We start from the raw sequence: 22370 nt of genomic DNA, 5'->3' as shown, positions 1-22370 counted from the left end.
ATAATAATAATAATAATAATAATAAAAAGAAAATTTATTGTCAAAATAATTTGATGTGGTTGGTTGGCCTACTTCATGTGAAGACATATGGGGCATTAACCAGTTGCCCACTTGAAATCATGTGAACACTCTTTCTTTTTTGTTATAAAGAAAGTCACTAGTGAGAGAACAAGTCAACCTATAATATATATACATACAAAAGAAGGATGAAAGGAATCACATTTTTGATGCCCTAGCTAGCTAGCTTCTGCTGCTGCTGCTGATATCATTCTCAATCTTATCTCTTTGATGGATCACTTTTTGAATTCTGTATAAAACCCCTCCTCATGTCCATGTCTTTTTTTGTCACCTAAACTCATCACTCACAACATCAATATATACATTCATTCATTCTCTCTAGTCGTTTAGCTACCTAGCTAGCTAGCTAGCTAGCAGATCGAATTCCTGTTCTCTATATATCTATATGAGAAAGGAGGAGAAGCCCAAGAATGGTTGCCATGACCGTATATCATCATCAACATCATCGAACCAATACTAGTAGTAGTAGCACTAGTAGTGACGGCCAAGTACCCACAACAACAACAACTTGGTCCTCTTCTAACCAATTACATGGGCCGGTGGTGGAAGAAATCCAAGGTTTGATTAAGGTGTACAAGGATGGACACACGGAAAGACCACAGATAGTTCCCTCTGTCCCTCCCACACTATTGCCCCCTGACCTCCCCGTCACCTGCAAGGATGTCATCATAGACCCCTTCACAAATGTTTGGGCACGCCTCTACGTTCCTTTGTTGCATCACGATCACGACAAGCTCATTCCCTTATTGGTCTACTTTCATGGAGGCGGCTTTTGTGTCGGATCCGCTGCATGGAGCTGCTACCACGATTTTCTCGCTAATTTGGCTGCCAAGGCTTCTTGCCTTGTCCTCTCCGTCAACTACCGATTGGCACCAGAAAATCCTCTCCCAGCTGCATACGATGATGGAGTTAAGGCACTGAGTTGGGTCAAGACGATGATGAGACAAGAAGAAGCTGCACTTGATAATAATAATGATTGGGCTAGGAAATGTGACTTTAATAATATCTTTTTAGGTGGTGATAGTGCTGGTGCTAACATAGCCCACAATGTGAGTGGACTTATAATTAGGAGGAGCTCTGATTCATTATTGATGGCAATAAAAGGAACAATACTCATCCAACCGTTTTTTGGAGGTCATGCCAGGACCGCTTCCGAGAAGAACATGACCAAGAAGACATGTCCCCTGACTCTGGACGTTTCAGACACCTACTGGCGGCTGTCCCTCCCCGAGGGAGCCAACAGAGACCACCCGTGGAGCAACCCGACGACGACGATGTTGTTTTCGTCAGGCGGTGGTTTGTATGGAAAGTTGGATAATAGTAATAATAATAATAATAATAATGTAATGGTATGCATAGCAGAAATGGACATATTAAAGGACAGGAATATGGAGTTTTGTGATGCTTTGGGAAGGGCAGGGAAGAGAGTGGAACGCATGGTGTACAATGGAGTTGGGCATGCTTTTCATGTTTTGGACAAGACTCAAATCTCTACAACCAGGACCACTCAATTGATTTCCCACATCAAGGCCTTCATTGCATCACTAGCTAGCTAGCTAGATCATGATCATCTTTCATTTTATATACTACTACTACTACTACATAATTAGCTAGTTCAATTCTTTTCATGATGGGAGGGATATGTATGTACTTTTTCAATGTTAATACAAAAAATCAATCATCTTTATCAATAACATCTAAGCAATACAGATATGCAAACAAACCCACAACTGGAACAAACCTGAGGTATTTCACCAACTCGACCTTATTAGTCTTCACATTTTCTAGGTTATCACCTATCAACCAAGGCTGGAAGATTGTGTAAAGACATATATCCCAGATGAAGGCATAAGCAAGCCTCTCCGATCCAACATAACTCACCAAGAAGTTCCATCTTTCTGTTATTCCCCCGAACTGACCTCCCTCTGCTCTGCCCAAAAATGACCATAATATCGACAACAGGCAGATTGAGCCACCAAATAGTCCAACTATGCCTGCACCATTCCTCATAACAGTGCCCAGTGCAGAAGCCTTTCTTCTTGATGTGGAATCGGCGGCGGCCTCATTCAGCCGGATTGCCATGTAAGGAATCAGGAATGCTGAAAATTAATTAATTTAATTAAATACAGAAAGAATCTCTCTCAAAGTATTTTTATTACTAAAAAAAAAAAAAGACTTAATTACTGTTTGTGAGGAACATCTGGAATCCCCATAAGATGTCCAAAGAGCCCTTATATCTGTCTCGTTTTGAATCAGTAAACAGCAACGGAGCAAACATGAATGTCCACCCAATCACAAAGTTGAACAGTCCCTCCGACATCTGATCGATCAGATCAGGAAAGGAAAGGAAAGGAAAGGATGTCAATTTCAATACATGCAAAATGAGAAACAAAATTCCATTTGACAGATTCTTACAGGGTGAAGTATCGGTGCATTAATGAGAGATATACCAACTGCTCTGCCAAAGAAAATATCAGTTTCTTCACACAAATCAATTTAAGAAGAAGACAAAAAGAAATTTGAATTTGGGGATGTCTGTCCTGTCATTATTCAAACAAACAAACAAACTTACGGGTGTTGAACAAAGGAAGAATGAAGAAGAAATTAAGAGAAAGTCCCACAAGATCCTTGATTGTCTCCGAGCTGATAGCCCAAACGGGATCTCCCTGAAGTATATTATAATAATAATATAAACAAGAAACAACAACAACAGATGAATCAAAATTTATGTTAAGGGGGGAGCAGATATAGAAATAGAAATGCATACTGGGGCAAATGGGAGTAAGAAGAGCCAGAATATGTAGACTCCCTCTGTAAACCATAGAAGCGACTGCAGGAACCGTTCACCTTGAGTTAGAGGCTGTGCGGAGGAGACACCTCCAGGCGGCTTCCGGCGAGTGGCGCCGCAGATGACGATTGATGGAGGAGTCATATTAGATTTCTCGCCGGCGGCGGCGGAGAAAGAGAAAAGTCTCCCAGCCGTCAGATACAAGGGCTTGGATCTGAAGGTGCGGGCACATGGAAGATGCATCGAACTGAACTCACGGGTGACGAGGCGGGGGAAGCTGGTAAGCGTAGCCATTTAATTACGTACACTCCTCCTCCTGCTGCTGCTGCACAAGATTTGATTGAAATGGAAATCTGTGGGTTTTGTGGTTGTGGTACCTGCTTAGTAAATAACAAAAAAAGATTTTTGATGTAGGGGTTTAGTAGTGTGGTGGGTTCATCTTCTATCAATGCTTTAATTCCTGATAATTTATAAACAATCTTCTTCTTCTTCTTCTTCTTCTTCTTCAGAGAATTAATTGCAGCCATAGATTCCTCATCCTCTCTCTGTCTGTCTGTCTGTCTGTCAGTCAGTTATATATATACAAGTTTTACCCATTTTGTCTTCCGGGTATGGACTTACTTTGCTGCAAGCTCTGGGGATTGGAGCTTTCTTGAAGCTCTGTGTAGTGAATGGAAGTGTAGTTGATTCAAGAATTCAAAGAGGATATGGCTGGGAACATACAGCAGTTGTTAAGCCTCTCGATCAGTTAAGCTTCAGTTCCATCTGTAAGATAGATAATAAGGAGAACGGATAACATTTTGCTGCAACTTCATCATCTCTCTCAATTTCCTTCTTTTTCTTCTTCTTCACCAGAGATGAAGATGAATAAGAGGAAGAAGCGGACTGAGGTTAAGTAATACTCCATCCAGTCTTATGCTATGGTCTTTTGAAATAATGAGGGCTAACTCTGAGAAATGAAATGCTTTGATTTGTGATGCAGCAGCAGGAATTAGGTGAGGAGGATGATTAAAGGTTTACTTCGAATTTCATTTCTGCAAACACACAAACAGCTTCATTTATCATCCTATTATGTTTTGCAACCCTAACTACTTTTTGTGTTTCTTCTTCTTCTTCTTAATGAAATACTGGAGAATGAACTATAATGAAATACTATTACTTACTAATTAATAGTCTGTATGGGTATGGTATGGTATAACATGAAGAATGAGAAACAAATGTTTCATCTCAAACACTGTTGCAATGAGAAAATAACTAGTTAGTGATTTCATCTCATTCATGTTGCCCATTAATTATTATATATTAAGCATTACAACACATTGACAATATTCTTCACTACCCCCTTCTTCCTTTATATAGTATTCCTTAGGACAGCCACTAATGTAATAATAATAATAATAATAATAATAATAATAATAAAAGGATGATGCTGGCATTATTATTGATTCAATATACATAGTTTTATTTATTTATTTATTTGTTATTTTAAAGCAGAGAAGAGGTGGATGGGATCTTTCTTGCTTGCTGATACTAATGCAATTAGGAAAGAAAGTGGAAGAAGAAGAAGAAGAAGATGGAGATGCATTTTAAGTCTCCTCCTCAGTCTGAGAGTGAGGGGAGGGGAGGAGGAGGCCCTTTTCCTGGAAACTTAGGATGCAGTCATCAAACATTTGAGCTAGAGTCTTGAAAGGAGGAAGACCCAACTGAAGAATCTTGGTGGAGTCCATGGTGTGTGGGTTGCTGTCTCCTTCCTTGGTGCTGCACTTGTGTGTGTAGGGGTATGATGGATATTTGGCTTTAAGAATTTGGATGATCTGTGACCAGTGATGGACTGTGGATGAACAGATGAGTCTGCCGGATGCTTTAGGTTCCTCCATAGCCAAGATATGAGCAGCAATAACATCGTCTATATGGACAAACCCTATTGTTGTATTGGGGTATTCTTCTAGCTGACCTGTTGCAACAGTGTAAAGTTGTTGTTGTTGTTGTTGTAATGAAGAAGAAGAAGAAGAAGAGATAAAAAGAGCTTTAATTACCTGTAAGAATGGAGAGAATGAGTTGGAGAGTGCTGGTTGGTGTTGGAGCAAGTAATGGACCAACTACAAAAGAGGGATTCACAACAACTAAATCAATCCCATTTTCGGAGGCTGTCCTCCACGCATCCTTTTCCGCTATCGTTTTGGCATATGCGTACCACAACTACACCACCAAGTATATATATATATATAATAGTAGGAGACCGATCGATATTCAGGATAAACAAATTAATAAACTGTTTAGAAGATTATATAGTACATTGTTAGCCTTGCAGTAGTCCAAGTCGGTCCAGTGGGATTCGTTGAGAGAAGAAGCATTGTGGTGTTGGTGTCCATATCTGATTGAAGAACAAGATGAGGTGAGCACCACTCTTTTGACACTATTACTAGCCTTTTTGCAAGATCTCAAGACATTAGCAGTTCCCTTTATGCATGGATCGATTAAACTTGTCTGCAAGTATCATCTCATGCACTTAATTTGTGTTTGAACAAGTAAGAGAGAGAAAGTAAAAGTTGTTCTTAATTAATTAATTAATTAATTAATTGCCTGAATGTTTTGATCATAGGGGACAAGGACAGGAGATGCTGTGTGGAAGACACCATGAACACCATGTATGGCTTCGTCAAAGCTTCCTTCCACCATTAAATCGGCTTTGAATATCTTAAGCCTTTCCTTGGCTCCTTGTAATTGCCATAGGTAACCACCGGCCACCTTTTCTAGTGGTCCACACCACACAAATCTACTTAAGACGAAGAAGAAGAAGAAGAAAACTAATTAAAAAAAAAAAAAATACCTGGATCCCGGACAGTGGCCCGGACTGTGTGGCCCTTTTCCAGCAGCGATTTCACCAAGTAGGCCGCGATAAACCCTGTACCCCCTGTCACGCAGTACTCCTCCAGCTCCTTACTCTTCTTCTCCATTCTTTTTTCTCTTTGTCGTGGATTGTGTGGCTGTGGTTGTGGTCACTGCTACTTAATTAGATTATAAGAGAGAGAGAGACGATGAGAGTCATGAGTTGTTGTATTCAGTTTGGTAGAAAAACAGGTGTGTCATGAAAAAAAACAGTAATGACACCTCATATTTTTGTTTTGTTATGTAATTATTTCCATATTTGCCCTCAAACTTTCATCATCGTGGTAAAGTAGTAGGATAATAAGATATTTTTTTTAGGGTCCACTACTACCTCCTCACCAATTTTTAGGGTCCCTTTATCTCACCATCAACAACCTACCGGCTTGATTTATCTATTACATTCCATCTCATCTCATCTCCTACGTACCCTTACTGTTCTAGGCTTCTAGCTAATTGTCTGTTCTAATTTGGATGGGTCATGTGCTAAGCATGTTATGAGATTAATGTTATTTAGTACAACCTACACATGGATTCCATCTACAAACATCCTAAAGCCTAATTTCATGCTCAAGACTACTTCTTTGGGGATCTTTTTATGCTTCTTGACGACTGCTTTGTGGTTAATTTATAAGTGTCTTCCCTCTCTCATGTTTGCTTATATATGCAAAGATTATTCTGGGCTAGTTAGCTACCATTTACTATATCTATCTATCTCTTATCATCGGTTGGTTACTCATATATTATAAGTTTATAACTACTACTATGGATGGAAATGAACATATACATACTCAAACAGTTAGATCTATTAATATTGATATCATTAGCAAAAGTCATATAATACTGGTCATGTTTAACATATAATTCATATATACATGCTTCATAATACAGTCAAAAGAAACTACAACAAACAAAGATAAAGCTAAACTCCATCACATCTATCATGATTCTATACAATTCTTATACACATGCTTCACTTTTACAACCAAAAGAAGATAGATTATTCTTACTATACAAGTCTATTATATGCAGAGACTTCATTTAATAGCCAAAACATACACAGAACTACATCATTTCTGTCATGATACCATGCAAGTCTTATATACATTCTTCATTAGACAACTAAGTAAAGATACAAAAATATAAACTAAGTGAATATATAAAAAGACAAGTTAAGCCCATCAGTCTTGGTCCCTCATTCCACACTCATTTTCATCAGATTGCTCCCCTCCAAGACTCAATCCTTCAAGTGCATACTAACTATGGCTGTGTACCTACACCACACAAACATAGTGAGTCTAGTGACTCAACAAACAAATAAGTATTTAAAACATGCTAGAATGCCTTTTTTTTTTAAAAAGGTACATATACATAAAAAGTGTTCTTCATTTCAAAAGGAAACAATCAGTTTATAAACATCAAAGACATGTTTAGAGAAATGATATCATGATGTCTGTACAGTTACATCTTGAGCCGTATTTTGACTCTAGACCATTCAGAACTGATCCTAAAGTCAAAAAATCTGTTTGAGCCGTATTTGGTTAGGCACAATTAGGAGTCTATCCCTAAAAGCCTTTGACATGTTTGGACCATCTTTTAGTTTGGGGAACAGTAACTAGAGCTCATCCTAGAAACTCTGGTCCCATAATAATCAGCCAGTATTTTGGATTCAGACCAGAGCTCATCCTAGTTAGCCTTCTCTCATTTCCGTCAATTCTTGTTCATCAATAAGGGATCACCATATATGCATAACTCATAAGGGTTTGGGTTTCATGAATGCTGTGTATATTTTATAAATCATGGTAACCCTATCATACTTGGAAAACATGGTAAACATTATCATACTTGGAAAAAACAACTTGTTTATCAATAATGTTTGTCAATAAAACAATGTTATGTCATAAAATCATGCTATTCAAACATATATGCAGATTATACAGAAAATACATAAATTACATAGCTGTATATGGGTTATAAAAGTGGGTTTGGAAAGAGCTTGCCTTAATTTCGAAATTGGCTAAAGAAATGGTCTTTGCTAAGGCTGGTTGTCATTCCTAAGCTGCTAGATGCTTGCTTTTCCTCAAAGCTGTTAGGGATGGCTATTCTTCAAGGATTCCTAATTGTTGGCTGTTTTTGAAAGGGTTCTTTAGATAATTTTTTCTAGGTCTTGCTGATGGAGAGAATATGTTAGGTGGAGGACATTCAAGTTGTGCAAGTGGAAATCATGCAAATGGATGTGTAGTGAAGTGTTTTGGTTATTTACTACCAAGTGTTTACTACCAAGTGTGGGTTTAATTCTTATTGACCAAGAGAGGGAATACTTCTAATGGATATAATCACTACATATCCTAATTCTATGGTGGTTCCTTCTACATGCTATTTCACACATATACAGTAATTGACAAGTAAAATTTATATTCACGATCATAATGGTAATATCAGGTCCATTCATTATTTGTTTCAATAAAATATTTAAGTATAATTTATAAGTGTATCAAATAGGGTGAAAAAACTCAAATATATGCCATTGGTCACTAATTAGTCTCCTATAACATGAAAAGAATGCACTTGGGCATAACAATTCTAGCTACTTACAAAAAGTTCAAACATCAAAATTTACTTAAAGAATAGCTCAGGATAATTCTTCTACATATCCTATTCGACTTCCCATGTTGCTGTCTTCATTGAGTTGTTGTTGGCCAAAACACCTTGACCATTTTCACCTCTTTAATCGATACACAACAATTTTGATCATCTTTCTTATTCAAAAGAAGTACTGGTGCTCCCCATGGGGACCACTTGGACGGATGAAGCCTTTGGCCAGATAGTCTTGCAATTGCTCATTTAGTTACTTCATTTCTGTGGTTTGAAAACATTATACATCGTTAATATAAATACATAAAAAATAGCATTGTGTGAGTTTAGAAAATAGTGTAGAAAAAGTACTTGACTGATAAATCATTCATCTGCAGGATCATCGATCGGACCACCTCGGTCCTAAGTCTCTAGCAGGACGAAGACTCTCGGTCGGGAAAAATAGAAATTTAGGACGTGAAGCTAAAAGAAGCTACAACAAATAAAAGTATACTTCATCACAACTATCATCATTCTGTACAAGTCTTAGGTACATGCTCCATTTAGACAACAAGTAAGACCTAGAAATATAAGCTAAGTATTTATACAAAAAGACAAGTTAAGTCCCAACATATTGGTCCCTCCTCCCATACTCACTCCATCAGATTGTTCCCCTCCAACCTCATCCTTCAAGGGCAATAAAAGATAGGGCTGTGTACCTACACCACACAAGCATAGTGAGTCTAATGATCTCAGCAAAATAATTAAGTATTTAAAACATGCTGGGATTATTTGTTTTTAAAAGGGAATATATCATTTAAAAAGAGATAATCAGTTTATGAACACCAATGGCATGTTTAGAAAATATGATTTCATGAGGCCAGTACAGTAACATCTTGAGCCGTATTTTGACTCTACACCTTTCAGAGCTGATTCTGAAGACAAGGAATCCATTTGATCCGTATTTGGCTAGGCACAATTATGAGTCAATCCCTAAAAGCCCTTGACTTGTTTGGATCATCTTTTAGTTGGGAAACAGTAACTAGAGCTCATGATATAATCAAATTTTAAACACATTCTAAGTATCATCAAACATAAGAAAACATACATATATACACTTCTTTATATAATGGAAATACAATCATATACATTTATAACATTAAACACAATCCATATTCTTAACTCAGAACTATTTTCCAAGAGTTTAGATGTATTTTCAACGAAAAAAATATTGACAGGTGGGTCATCATCCATGAAGTTACCGGTGCTACTAAACGCCTATTCATGCTCAACTCAAAACTATTTTCCAAGAGCTTAGATGTATTTTCATACCTGGTACTTCCAATTTTTAATTCATTTGTATGACAGGCGAGAATAATTTTCAATACACTACAACTACTTTGCTACATATTTCAATCTATCATTTTATTTCTATCATACTTTGTGTTAATGCAAACTATGAGCAACCGTAGTGAAGAAGATGAGAAGTGCGTATAATGTGATAGAGGTTTTCATGGTCCTGTTGAATTGAGGTTGCGCTTGAGAGCTTTGTATTGATGGAGTCGTCGGGGAGAGCCTTGTTACAGTTCTGCATAGGATGTAGACTTCGACGTTGAAAACGTCATCGGGAGGGGAAGCGTTTGTCCGACGTTACTTTGTTGGGGAGTCCGAGATAGCGTCGTTGCTGGGGGAGAAGAAGAGAGAAAGAAGAGAGAAAGAAGAGAAAGAAGAGAAGAAGAAACGAAGAAGAAAAGGGAAGAAGAAAATATATTAAGGACAATTTGAATTTTTTTTCAAGGCAAAAGGTTATTTTTGCAAAAAAAAATTTGAAGGTTATTTCATCAAATTTCCCAAGATGGTAGTTAGGAGTCCTTATGTGACATCTCTAAATCCTATTCTCTAGAACGTGTTAGAGATGGGTGAAACTTGAACATACTTAAACGAAAAATAGTAACATATGCGAAAACGTTTTATCATTTATAAAGGAGTGGTGCTACAAAATTTGGTCTTTTAAAACAAGATACGGTCCCTATACTACAAAAATACAGTCTTTCAGTATTAGACCCTACAAATACTCGGTCTTCAGTAGTGGTCCCTCATTTTACACACATTCATGCACCTTGCCCCACTCCAAACCTCCTTTGACTTGTCATATAAAGACTATTTTTGTGTACCTACACCACACAAGCATAGTGAGTCTAAATACACAATAAGTATTTAAAAAAATTATAGAAAAGACATTTAAAAACTTTTTGTATCCATATGTTGGTTTATAAACAGTTTATCATAGTGATGGTACAGTACATTTCTAGCACATATTTGACCCTTGACCTTGAGAGTTGATCCTCAAGGTGAGAAATCCGTTCCGAGCACATATTTGAAGAGAACTCTTCAGAGTCAATCTCTAAAGTCCACAACCTAGTTACACCATCCTTTGTAGGTAGATATTCTGATAGCTCATGTTCAGAAGTCAGTCCCATAATATGCAGCTAGTATTTTGGAATCAGACTACTAGAGCTAATGTTGGTTAGCCTTCCTCCCATATCTGTCAATTCCCATACATCAATATTCACTATAATTTCCATAAAAACTATCATACCTTGGAAAACAGATCATAGTTTGGAAAATAGATCATACTTTGGAAAACATGGTTTTTATATTTGTTCATCATTAAAACATGAATATCAATGAAATCATGCTTTAAATAGTATGCATCATTTATAGAATATACATGAATTATATAGTCTTTGTGTGGTTTCTAAAGAGGGTTGTAAAGGTTTGCTTGCCTAGGTAGATCTTTTCTATGAAAGTTGGTTGTTCTTAAGGCTTCTAGAGGATGTCTTATGTTTCTTTAGTAAAGAGGGGAAATGGAGTTGATATCATTTAGAATCAATGGTGAAGTATATATATAGATATATATATATATATAATCAGGGTCGGTTGAGGCAGCATGGGTTGATAATCTTGCTATTAAGATTGCAAGACATTGGCATGTCTAGCATGAGGATTGCAAGGCATTGAATGTCTAGCATGAGATGGGTAAACTTACTACATAAGCTAACTTGTCATAGCACGTGTAATTCATATCATTAGGTTGGTTAACTTAATATTTAAGATAACAAGGCATAGGAAGATCCTAGCATGAGGTGGTCATAGCTCGAAGTGGCTAAACTTACTACTTAAGATTATTGGTCATAGAATGTGGGTGGATAACTTGCTAATTAAGAGTGTTGGTCATAACATGGGATGGATAACTTGTTACTAAGGTTGTTGGTCATAGCATGGGCAATTCATAGCATGAGGTGGTCATAGCACGAGGTGGGTTAACTTACTAATTAAGATAACAAGGCATGTACATATCCAGCATGAGGTGGTCCTAGATGAGGTGAGTTAACTTACTAATTAAGATAACAAGGCATGAGAAGATCATAGCATGAGGTTGGTGTTAAAGCATGAGGTATATTAAAGCATGAGGTGTGTTAAAGCATGAGGTGGCTAAGCATGTGGTGGTAAAGTAAAGCATTGGCAGAAGTCTCGGCAAGGCATATTATCCTCAGGTGTCCTAACACATATTTCATCGTCCTAGGTCTTAGATTTCCTCGGTCCTAAGTTTCAATCACCTGGATCCTTGGTCTTTGTCAGGACCAAAGATATTCGGTCATATATGAATTTTAGGGTGTTACACCTTACCAATCGAATTTTATTATTATATTTTTTGTCTTTAATGTTTTTCTCATACCACGCACCACCCCACGTCCCACACCTCCACTTCCACGCCCTACGCAAAAGACCATGCCCCCACGCCCTACGCACAAGACCACTCACTCACCCCACGGCTCAAAACCCCCACGCACCACCCCCACGCCCCACCCCACCCCACCACCCCCCCACGCTCAACCCCCACCCCACACACCCCACGCTCAACCCCCACCCTCACGCCCCACGCTCAACCCCCACGCCCCACGCTCAACCCCCACGCCCCACGCTCCACCCCCACGCCCCACGCTCAACTCCCATGGTCCACAGCACAAGACCACGCCCACCCTCACGCCCAATCCCATGCCATTTCAATTTGTTTACTACACTAACATGGTTTTGTTTAGTACACTAAATTTCAATTTGTATCAATTGTAGATCCCACTTTATTTGTTAACTATTTGTCCCATATGTGGTGTTAGTTTTTTTGACTCAAGTTCATTAGTAGGTGTGTCTCTATTCCTAAATACTACATATGACGAATTAACTGATATTGTCTATAATGTTATTGGTGTGGACAAATTGAGATATGATTTAGTGTTCAAAGTCAAGTATAATTTGGTTTTAAAAAGCTGCTCCTCCTGCCTGATATTCGATATGATAGAGATGTGATGTTCTATGTAAAAGAAATTTCGACTTCACCACACGAGCTTCGTGCTCCTCTGTGTGTCTCTTTAGTAGAGAAGTCACTACCTTCACACCCAACCGATGAAATCCAAAGAGAGGAGGTTCCTGAATTCCCTATATTTGAGTAGGATATCTTAAAAAGTCAAAATAACATACACCATACAGAAGATGAAGAACAACAAGTCCCATGTTTGCGTCCGAGTGAATTGGTTGCTAGTACCCCTCCTTTTGCACCTCGGCCAACCATCACTTCCCTATGAGGAAAACATCCAGCCATATTGAGTTGCTTGATTCATGTGAACCCAATCCAGGTTGAAACACATGCTCAATTAACCCTTAAAAAACGAATTGAAAAGTGAGTACGTTTTTTAGAACAAAAAGAACTTCAATTGAGGATGCATAGATATGCGATGCTAATCATTTGAATTCAAAGTCGAAAAGTTAACAAAGATCTTTGGTTTGTGAAATGTGTGAATGAGAACTACAAGTGGAGATTGCGTGTTGTGAAAAGAAAATTCCAAGAGATGTTTGAGATTCGAAAATTAGTAAATGAACACGTATGCTCAATTTTTACGAGACAAGAGAATGTGAGGCAAGCACCATCATGGGTAATTGTGGAGTGCATCAAATGTAAGTAGATGGACCATAACCATGACCACATGCCTAAGAAAATAATGGAAGACATGCAGACAAATTATGGGTTTAAGCTGACCTATAATAAGGCTTAGAGGTCCAGGGAAAAAGCCTTAATGGCAGTGCGAGGAACTGTGGAGGAATCCTATGGAAAATTGCCATCATACCTGTTCATGTTGGCGAAGAATAACCCAGGTACCATAAATGACATTCAGACGGATGAGCATGGACACTTCATGTATATGTTCATGTCCGTAGGCTGCTTAATTAGAGGTTTCAGGTATTTGTCGTTCAGTATTGTGCGTTGATGCCAGTTTTCTTAAGCACAGATTGGAGATCAACTATTGGTTGCGATTGCATTGATGCGAATGAACAACTATATCCTGTTGCTTTTGGTGTCATTGATTCGGAGAATAATAACTCTTGGACATATTTCATGCAAGAATTAAGAGTGGCAATTGGAGTAGTCTCAGATCTCGTCTTCGTATCTGATAAACACCAAAGTATTGTCAATGCTTTGTCCACTGTTTTTCAGAAGCACATCACGCTGCATGCACATACCACATCAAAATGAATATTATGGACCAAATTTAAAACCGATAACTGCCACGTTGAGTTTTATATGGCTTCACGTGCATACACAGTGTCACAGTTCCATCAGCATTTGACAAGATCAAGGACTAAGACCTTCGGATTGCTGCCTATCTAGAACAAATAGGAGTGGAGAGATGGAGTCGTGCCTTTTCCCCCAGTTCGCGATACAATCAAATGACAAGCAATTACGCTGAGAACTTTAATAGTCAGTGCATGAATGCTAGGAAATATCCCATATCAACATTAGCTGAGTATTACGATTAACACTACAAGATTGATTTCATAATAGAAGAGAAAAGCTTCCAACCACATAGAACATTTATCTCCATAATATGAAAAGTTTTTACGTGAACAAGCTGAGAAGGCCAGATTCTACAACGCTAATCCGCTTAACAGATTCGAGTTTCATGTGAACGACGGTGAACATGATTTTCAAGTTGACTTCCAAACTCAAACTTATACTTGTAGGTATTTGATATATCTGGTCTTCTTTATAAACATGCCCTTGCTGCTGCCCGTTCCCGGAAAACTATTCCATATGAGTACCGCTCAAGGTTAGAGAATGATTGCATGTTTAATTCTAAAATTGAATTTATATTACTTAAATATTATTTTTCAGGTTTTTCACAACTCAAGCGTGGTGCATGGCATATGAGGAGACAATTTATCCAATTTTCAATGAAGGTTCTGGGGATATTCTAGAAAATATCAAGGAACGAGTTTGCATAAAACCCCCCGTCAAGGTTAAGAAGGGTCGGACAACAACAAAGCGTAGGCCATCACAAGGTGAGCCTCGTAAGGAACAAAGACGGTGCAACTCATGTGGTGGTCGAGGCCATAACAGGGCAACATGCAAAATAGTGATGCCTGCACCATCTACTACAAGATAACAAGTGTCACAACCTTCACAACCGTCACAGTTGGCCCAACCTTCACCATCTTCATCTTTGCCACATTCTCTAGACAACATTTGTTTTGGTTAATTATATGTTTGGCACAACCTTGGCATCTGTAGTCGTTCTCTTTTGTGGGATTTTCATGAACAATGATATTTTATATATATATATGTAAGTGTTGGTTTAATATATGTGCATGTGTTTGTTTTTTAATATCTGTCATGTATGTGCAGGTATTGGTTTTATATATGTCAAACCTTGTCTTCATGTATGTGCAGGTGTTGGTGTGGGCTTGGTCGTGGAGTTGGCGTGGGGTGGTGCGTGGGGCGTGGGGGTGGTGCGTGGGGCGTGAGGGTTGTGCGTGGTACGTGGGGCATGGGGGTTGTGCGCGGGGATAGTGCATGGGGCGTGGGGGTGGGCATGGGGTTGTGCGTGGGGCGTGAGGCTTGGGTGTGTGGTAGTGCTTGGGGTGTGGTGGTTGAGCGTGGGGCGTGGGCGTGGGGCGTGGTCTTGTGCGTGGGGGTTGAGCGTGGGGCGTGAGGGTGGTGGAGTTAACTAAACATATTGGAGTTAAAATTGATGAAATGTGATTTTTTTAATCAATGGAGTTAAATCATATACAAAAGCAACATCTACCACAAAATCATAGATTCTTTGAATAAACCTTCACATATTCAAATTGCCAAAATTTCAGTATCAAGGGTCTACAATTTGGTGGAATAGCCTTACTGCCAATTTCTTTCTCCAAAAAGTCATTTGTTTGGAGACCACATTTTATATATCCAATGAGGTAGTAAGGTATTCCAAATGCATAATAGTAAAAACACCATAGTCCCCATTTTTGGTTGTCTTTGGGACTGTTGAGTGTGGTATTATAGAATATGACATCTTCTCCAATTTGAACTGTGGAAACTTGGACTTTTTGACATTGGTGAACCCCTAATCAAGCAAGTATGGCATCATTTCACACATCGGTTTCATGAAGTCGTCATATACATCCTTTGGGAAGATTTTATGTTCGTAGTCATATACGTATATGCACCAATCTTGTACATTGGTGAAAAAGGGGTCAAAACCGAGAGTTAAAACTCTCGGTTTTGACCATATAACTTTCGTTGAAGACACCTTACCGAAGGTTTTAGTAACTCTCGCCATCCCTCGGTATTGACTCTCTCGGTTTTTCCACAAAGAGAAAACCGAGAGTTATATGAAAACTTTCAGGTTTTCTCTTTGTGGAAAACCGAGGGTTTTACAAAGACCTTTCGGTTTTTCTCTTTGTGAAAAAACCGAGGGTTTTACAAATAACTTTCGGTTTTTCTCTTTGTGGAAAAACCGAGGGTTTTGCAAATAACTTTCGGTTTTTCTCTTTGTGGAAAAACCGAGAGTTTTCTAATAACTCTCGGTTTTCTCCTTTTGAAGTAAACCGAGAGTTTTGTAATAACTCTCGGTTTTTTAGCCAAAGAGAAAACCGAGAGTTATATGAAAACTCTCGGTTTTTACCCGAAGAGGAAAACCAAAAGTTAAATCAAAACTCTCGGTTTTCCCACAAAGAGAAACCGAAAGTTAAATCAAAACTCTCGGTTTCCTCTTTTGGGTAAAAACCGAGGGTTTGTCATATAACTCTCGGTTTTCTCTTTGGCTAAAAACCGAGAGTTTTCTAATATCTCTCGGTTTTTCCACAAAGAGAAAAACCGAGAGATTTCAATATTATTTTCGATTTTTCCCGTAAATTTTTAAAAATGTGCGGATTATTTTGCTCGCAACCAAAACCTGTTCAGCCAAACCAATATATCAATGATAAAAGAAATGCAACATACATTAAACGATCACATTAATTGATCATGAACATTACAAAATTCGAAACCAAACTAATATTCCGAACAATCTGTTCTAAATTCAACCACTAATGAAAACATGTTCATAATCGAAACAACCTTAGCTTGTGGGGGGAGGAGGTGGTTGTTGCCTCATATACAATTCGATTCTCTCCATTCTTGCGTTCATCTCTAACTTCTCCCTCTCCATTCTTGTCACAATTTCATCCTTTTCCGCTTCCATTTCTTCCATTTTCCGCCTTCTTTCTTCATCCCTCTTCTCCAGTTCCTCCAGCTTGAGCTTCATTATTTGATTCTCTTCTAACAATCGCTCATTGTTTCGCTGTGAACTGTTTTCACTACGACGATCCTCACGAAAGTGTGTGGGCCGGACGCCTGATCCCATTCCGAACACTACCCCGTATTTTTGTTGTCCGAACACCCTCTCAGTCAATTCAAAATCCGATATTCCCGGTTCGTTACTAACAACCTCCTCCATCTCAGCCTGCACAATTCAAATAAAATATCATTTCTATAATAAAAAAACTAGGCATATTCAATTCACTTACAATTTTCTCTTGCACGTGTTCGTCCGGGACGGGTGTTGGGGTTTCTTTTGTCTTGCACAATTTCTATAACAAACCTAATCTAACAAATCAATATAAAAACCAAATCTAACCAAAATATTGAACATATAACCTAAATCTAACATTAATCAAATCTAATCCAAACAATTCAATTCTAACATAATCTCAATAACTATCAATCAAACCAAATAACCAAACCTAAAAACAAACTCAATATAAACCAATTTTGTACATTAATCAAACCTAATAACCAAACCTAAATCAAAATCAATAACCATCAATCAAACCAAATAACCAATCCTAACCAATTTTTAACATTAATCAAACCAAAATCAAACCTCAATCAAACCAAAATCAAACCTCAATCAAACCTCAATCAAACCAAAATCAAACCAATCTAAACCAATAAACACCAATTTTAAACCATAATCCTAAATTAAACAAAATCTAACATAAATCAACCTAAATCTAACAATTACAAACCGAATATAACATATATAACATTAATCTAACATATATTACCAATCAGATTACATACCAAATCTAACATATACAAACAAAATCTAACATATATAACATTAATAATTCCTAAATCTAACAAATCCTAAAAACTAACCCTAAAATCTAACATTGATAACACTTATATATGTAAATAATCCTAAAAGTTAGAAACTGACCTTCAATCAGATGGACGGTGGAGGCACGACTGAGAGCGGCGGAGGTGCGGCGGTAGTTCTTCAACGGGATCCGCGGCAGTTCTTCAACCGGAGAGGCGTCTTCGCGGCTTCAACAGGGGCGGCGTCTTGGCGGCGTTGTCTTCTACGGGTCTTCTTCAGCCGGAGGGAGTCGATCGGATGGCGGGGGCTTCTTGTTGGCGGCGCTGGCGAAGAGAAGCGGCGGGAGAGAGAAAGCGGTAAAGGAGAAGAAACGGGGAAAAGAGAAAGAGAAGAGTTTTTTTTAATTTATTAGTTGGTTACCGAAAGTTATACGAAGGGTATAACTCAAAAAATCAAAATAATTTCTAAGTATGGGGAAGGGTATAACCGAAGGTTTTCAAATAAACATTCGGTTTTTTACCCTTCCCCATACTTAGAAAATTTTCAGAATTTTTTAAACATGGGTCAAAACCGAAGGTTCAATTGAAAACCTTCGGTTTTTACCCTTCCCCATACTTAGAAATTATTTTGATTTTTTTAAACATGGGTCAAAACCGAAGGTTTATTTGCAAACCTTCGGTTATATCCTTCCCCATACTTATAAATTATTTTGATTTTTTTTAAACATGGGTTAAAACCGAAGGTTTTCAAATAAACCTTCGATTTTTACCCTTCCCCATACTTAGAAAATTTTCAGAATTTTTTAAACATGGGTCAAAACCGAAGGTTCAATTGAAAACCTTCGGTTTTTACTCTTCCCCATACTTAGAAATTATTTTGATTTTTTTTAAACATGGGTTAAAACCGAAGGTTTTCAAATAAACCTTCGGTTTTTACCCTTCCCCATACTTAGAAATAATTTTGATTTTTTTTAAACATGGTTTAAAACGGAAAGTTTTCAAATAAACCTTCGGTTTTTACCCTTCCCCATACTTAGAACATTTTCAGAATTTTTTAAACATGGTTTTCCCTTCCACAAACTTCAATCTTTCTCTTCCTCCCATCAAATTCAAAGATTTCATCATAAATGTTGCCTCATATATCTTCAAAGTCGTCCCAAGAGTATTTCCGCTTCTCCTCCTCAGACTCATCAATTTTGCTTAGAACATTGCACTTCTAGATGGCTGTGAATACCTCTAGTAGGGTATAACTCATAAAAGATTTATAGAGCATTATCCTTGGGCTTGTAGGATCTTGCCGTGTCCTTTCAGCAAATTTGAGGACGAATGTATTGATAAGTTCATAGGTCCACATTTGGAAGGCTAGTGCGAACCCATGTAAAGTATAAGCGACATCAAAAATGCTTTTCTTTTCCTAGGTTTTCTTCTTGGCGAGATATAACCCACGGAGGTGTTTCATATCTTTGTCAATACCCTGCAGGGTTTCTCTGAAGAACACCATTCCCCATAGAAATTGGAGGAACATCTCCAAGTCCTCCACCATGCGAAAGATTCTGAAACTTATCTTCCTCCTATTATCAGATGAGAACAGATACTAGTAAATGAGAAATATGAGCCTCATCTTCCATGAATCCTCCTTATTAGAGCATCCGACGAAAATGTCTTCAAGCTCTTTCAGTCTAACATCCATTTTACCCTTAAAATATTTGAGGACAATGGGTGGACATTCTTCAACCTCATTGTTTTCCACCAAAGGAAATCTGCCAAAGTTGAGGCCTGTCACCAATGCATAATCCTTCATGCCCCAACAGACCTCCTCACCATTGATCAAGAACCTTATCTCCTTCGAATTTGAGCTGATTTTTCTGATAAGCATCTGATGGAGTATGGTTCCTGAAAAATATAATGTCGGTGCTTTGAATAAATACTGAAATTGGGTCTGCAAAGTCCTATCCAAAAGATCATGGTGAGTAAACCTCTCATTTATCTTTGTCAAGCTGGGGCCGGTGGATTTCAATGAAACACGGCCATTAAAATCATTAATAATGGTTTCGTTTTGTGCCATCTGCAAAAACAGTAAAATCATATACACAATATTTGGTAGATCAAAAACAGTAAACTCATATTAATAATTGAAGTCATGCACCACCCCACCCTAAACCCCCACGTCCCACGCACAACCCCCACCCCCACGCCTCACGCCCCACCCCACGATCCACACCAACCCCACTCCCCATCCACGCCCAAGCCCACGCTCCACGCACTACCCCCACGCCCACCTCACGATCCACGCCAACTCTACCCCATCCACGCCCAAGCCCACACTCCACGCACAACCCCCACTCCCACGCACAACCCCCACGCCAACCCCATGCCCCATCCATGCCCAACCCCACGCTCGCACTACCCCACACCCCACGCCCAACCCCCACGATCCACGCCAACCCCACGCCCCATTCAGATTAAACTACATTTCTCGAATCAAAGTATTTCAAACCAAAACAACAAACTAACTAAGTATTTCAACCTTAAACCCTAAACTAAAACCTTAAAACCATAAAACTTCATACTCAACATGCAAAAAACAATAAAATCATCGGGGAGTAGAACTAACTAAGCATTAATAACCTCAGTAATGCTGGGCGAACGTCAGACTCAGCGTCTCCGGGGCCTGGCGATCGTCGGGAGTCGGCCTGGAAGCGTTTGGCGATCAACGACTAGTCGGGCTAAAGGGGTAAGCGTCTGGCGATTGTGGGGGAGTCGGATGGGGCTGTAACCGTTGTGGGGGAGTCGACTTGGGGCGTGGGAGTCGGAGGGGGAGAGAAACCGTCGCGGGGAAGGGAAGAGGGGAAAGAAAAAACGGGCAGAAAGAAATGGGGGAAAAGGAAAAGGAAAAAGAAGAGGAAGGAAAAAAAGAAAAAAGTTAGTAAGGGTAAAAGTGTCTAAATTTAAAAAAAAAAAGTTAAAAATAAAAAATGAAATTATTAAGGTTATTTTGTATGATGAGGATCATTTGATCCAATTTCCCTATATATTATCAGGTGTTCGAGACATTGTCATACCTACCTAGACATTAGCCATTAAAATTGAGCACACGCCAACATGTTTAGAAATAAGGTTGCAAAACAAGGCCATCGATATTATCCCATAATGACAACATTAGATTTGTGAGTGATTATCATTTTGTGGGTGTCATTATCATTCATTTATAAGGGCATTCTATAAGTATTTGAACAGCTAGCTAGCTGCATGGGATCTTCTTCTTCTTCATGGTGTTTCTCTTTCCTATATACATAACATGCATATTATGTGTGTACTGAATACAGCTCATCACACACATACACCCACCAGTAATTTGCCATTCTTTTCATTTTACCTTCTGCTTGTTTAATTAGATCTCTCTCTCTCGCACGTATGTATGCACTCAACAGCAACAACCTCTCTATCTATCTCTTCCTTCTTATGACCCTACTATTACTACTACTATCCTTCTCATTCCTCTCCAGAAGAGGATCATATCTTCATCACAAATCATCTCATCATCATCATCATCAGAAGATCTTCTTCCTTCTATCCACCCCGTCGCCCAATCTTCCTCTTGTTGCTGCTGCTGCTGCTGCTGCAATAATGCCCCACCAATATTTTATGAATCGCCGCCGATACTCATCATCATCACAAAAGCCAAAGATCGTCGTTATCATGGGTCCCACCGGCTCCGGCAAATCTCGTTTGTCCATGGATCTGGCCACCCGTTATTTCCCCAGCTCCGAAATCATCAACTCCGACAAGATCCAAGTTTACAGAGGACTCGACATTACCACTAATAAAATCCCTCTCCACCAACAACTCGCCGTGACTCACCATCTCCTAGGAGATATTCATCCCCGTCGACGACCAGAGTTTACTCCCTCCGATTTCCGGGCTGCAGCCGCTTCCGCCATCTCCCTTATTACCGATAGGAAGAACCTACCTTTAGTTGTGGGAGGCTCCAATTCCTTTATCTACGCCCTAATAGCCGACAACCACAACCACAACATAGATGATGATGACGATGATGATATTAGTAATGATAAGGTGGTGGTGGTCGGACAACGGTACGACTGTTGTTTCATTCGAATAGACGTTTCATTCCCCGTGTTGAATCGGTACCTGGTTGAGCGAGTTGACGAGATGATGGGGTGTGGAATGTTGGAAGAGCTGGAGGAGTTCTTCAAATCGGAGGAAGGATTATCTCCGGTGGTTGGGGGGTTGAGGAAAGCTATAGGGGTGGCGGAATTGGAGGAGTATTTTAGGGGAGGGGTTGAGGAGAAAAGCGATCGGCCTGCGTTATTATTGGAGAAGGCGATTGGGAATATAAAGCGTAACACATGTGAGCTGGCGAGGAGGCAGGTGGAAAAGATCAGGAGACTGACAAACGGAGCAGGCTGGGAGATGCATAAACTCGACGGAACGGAGGCCATGAGAGCTGCGATTGCGGCCGGCCAAGGACGCTTATCCGCTGAGGAAGCCACCGAAATATGGGAAACCCAACTTCTACACCCAAGCGTGAAGATTGTGAAGCATTTTTTGTTGGATGAGTAG

The 22370-nt window shown here is 39.1% G+C and overlaps 3 protein-coding genes and 1 long non-coding RNA gene across 4 annotated transcripts; 3 read left to right on the top strand and 1 right to left on the bottom strand.

Annotated features, from left to right (window-relative positions):
- Positions 1-205: 205 nt before the first annotated feature.
- Positions 206-1713, top strand: LOC124936871 (probable carboxylesterase 6). The gene has a single exon (XM_047477401.1). It carries the CDS (start codon positions 489-491, stop codon positions 1632-1634), a length of 1146 nt encoding a protein of 381 aa, XP_047333357.1. The 5' UTR covers positions 206-488; the 3' UTR covers positions 1635-1713.
- LOC124936873 lies at positions 1690-3776 on the bottom strand. Its single transcript, XM_047477403.1, has 5 exons — positions 2846-3776; positions 2651-2744; positions 2494-2531; positions 2263-2398; positions 1690-2177 (listed from the first exon to the last, which is right to left on the bottom strand). The coding sequence occupies exons 1-5, from the start codon at positions 3158-3160 to the stop codon at positions 1753-1755; spliced, it is 1008 nt and encodes a 335-aa protein (XP_047333359.1). The 5' UTR covers positions 3161-3776; the 3' UTR covers positions 1690-1752.
- On the top strand, positions 3176-5997 carry LOC124936874. Its single transcript, XR_007099167.1, has 2 exons — positions 3176-3756; positions 3849-5997. It is a non-coding gene; the product is annotated as an uncharacterized LOC124936874 (long non-coding RNA).
- Positions 5998-21203: 15206 nt separating this feature from the next.
- Positions 21204-22370, top strand: LOC124933689 (adenylate isopentenyltransferase-like). Its single transcript, XM_047474129.1, has one exon. It carries the CDS (start codon positions 21204-21206, stop codon positions 22368-22370), a length of 1167 nt encoding a protein of 388 aa, XP_047330085.1.

This window comes from Impatiens glandulifera, chromosome 4 (assembly GCF_907164915.1).
Source record: "Impatiens glandulifera chromosome 4, dImpGla2.1, whole genome shotgun sequence".
NCBI classification, from domain to species: Eukaryota; Viridiplantae; Streptophyta; class Magnoliopsida; order Ericales; family Balsaminaceae; genus Impatiens; species Impatiens glandulifera.
The sequence above is the reverse complement of the archived record's forward strand: the minus strand, read 5'-3'. Positions and strand labels throughout refer to the sequence as shown.

Excerpts from the sequence above, each read along its gene's own strand:
- LOC124936871 (XM_047477401.1), top strand. The coding sequence starts at position 489 with ATGGTTGCCATGACCGTATATCATCATCAACATCATCGAACCAATACT.
- LOC124936873 (XM_047477403.1), bottom strand. The coding sequence starts at position 3,160 with ATGGCTACGCTTACCAGCTTCCCCCGCCTCGTCACCCGTGAGTTCAGT. Across the intron at positions 2,745-2,845 it reads TCTTACTCCCATTTGCCCCA|GGAGATCCCGTTTGGGCTAT; the intron begins GTATGCATTTCT and ends AATATACTTCAG. Across the intron at positions 2,399-2,493 it reads ATGCACCGATACTTCACCCT|ATGTCGGAGGGACTGTTCAA; the intron begins GTAAGAATCTGT and ends CTGATCGATCAG.
- LOC124933689 (XM_047474129.1), top strand. The coding sequence starts at position 21,204 with ATGTATGCACTCAACAGCAACAACCTCTCTATCTATCTCTTCCTTCTT.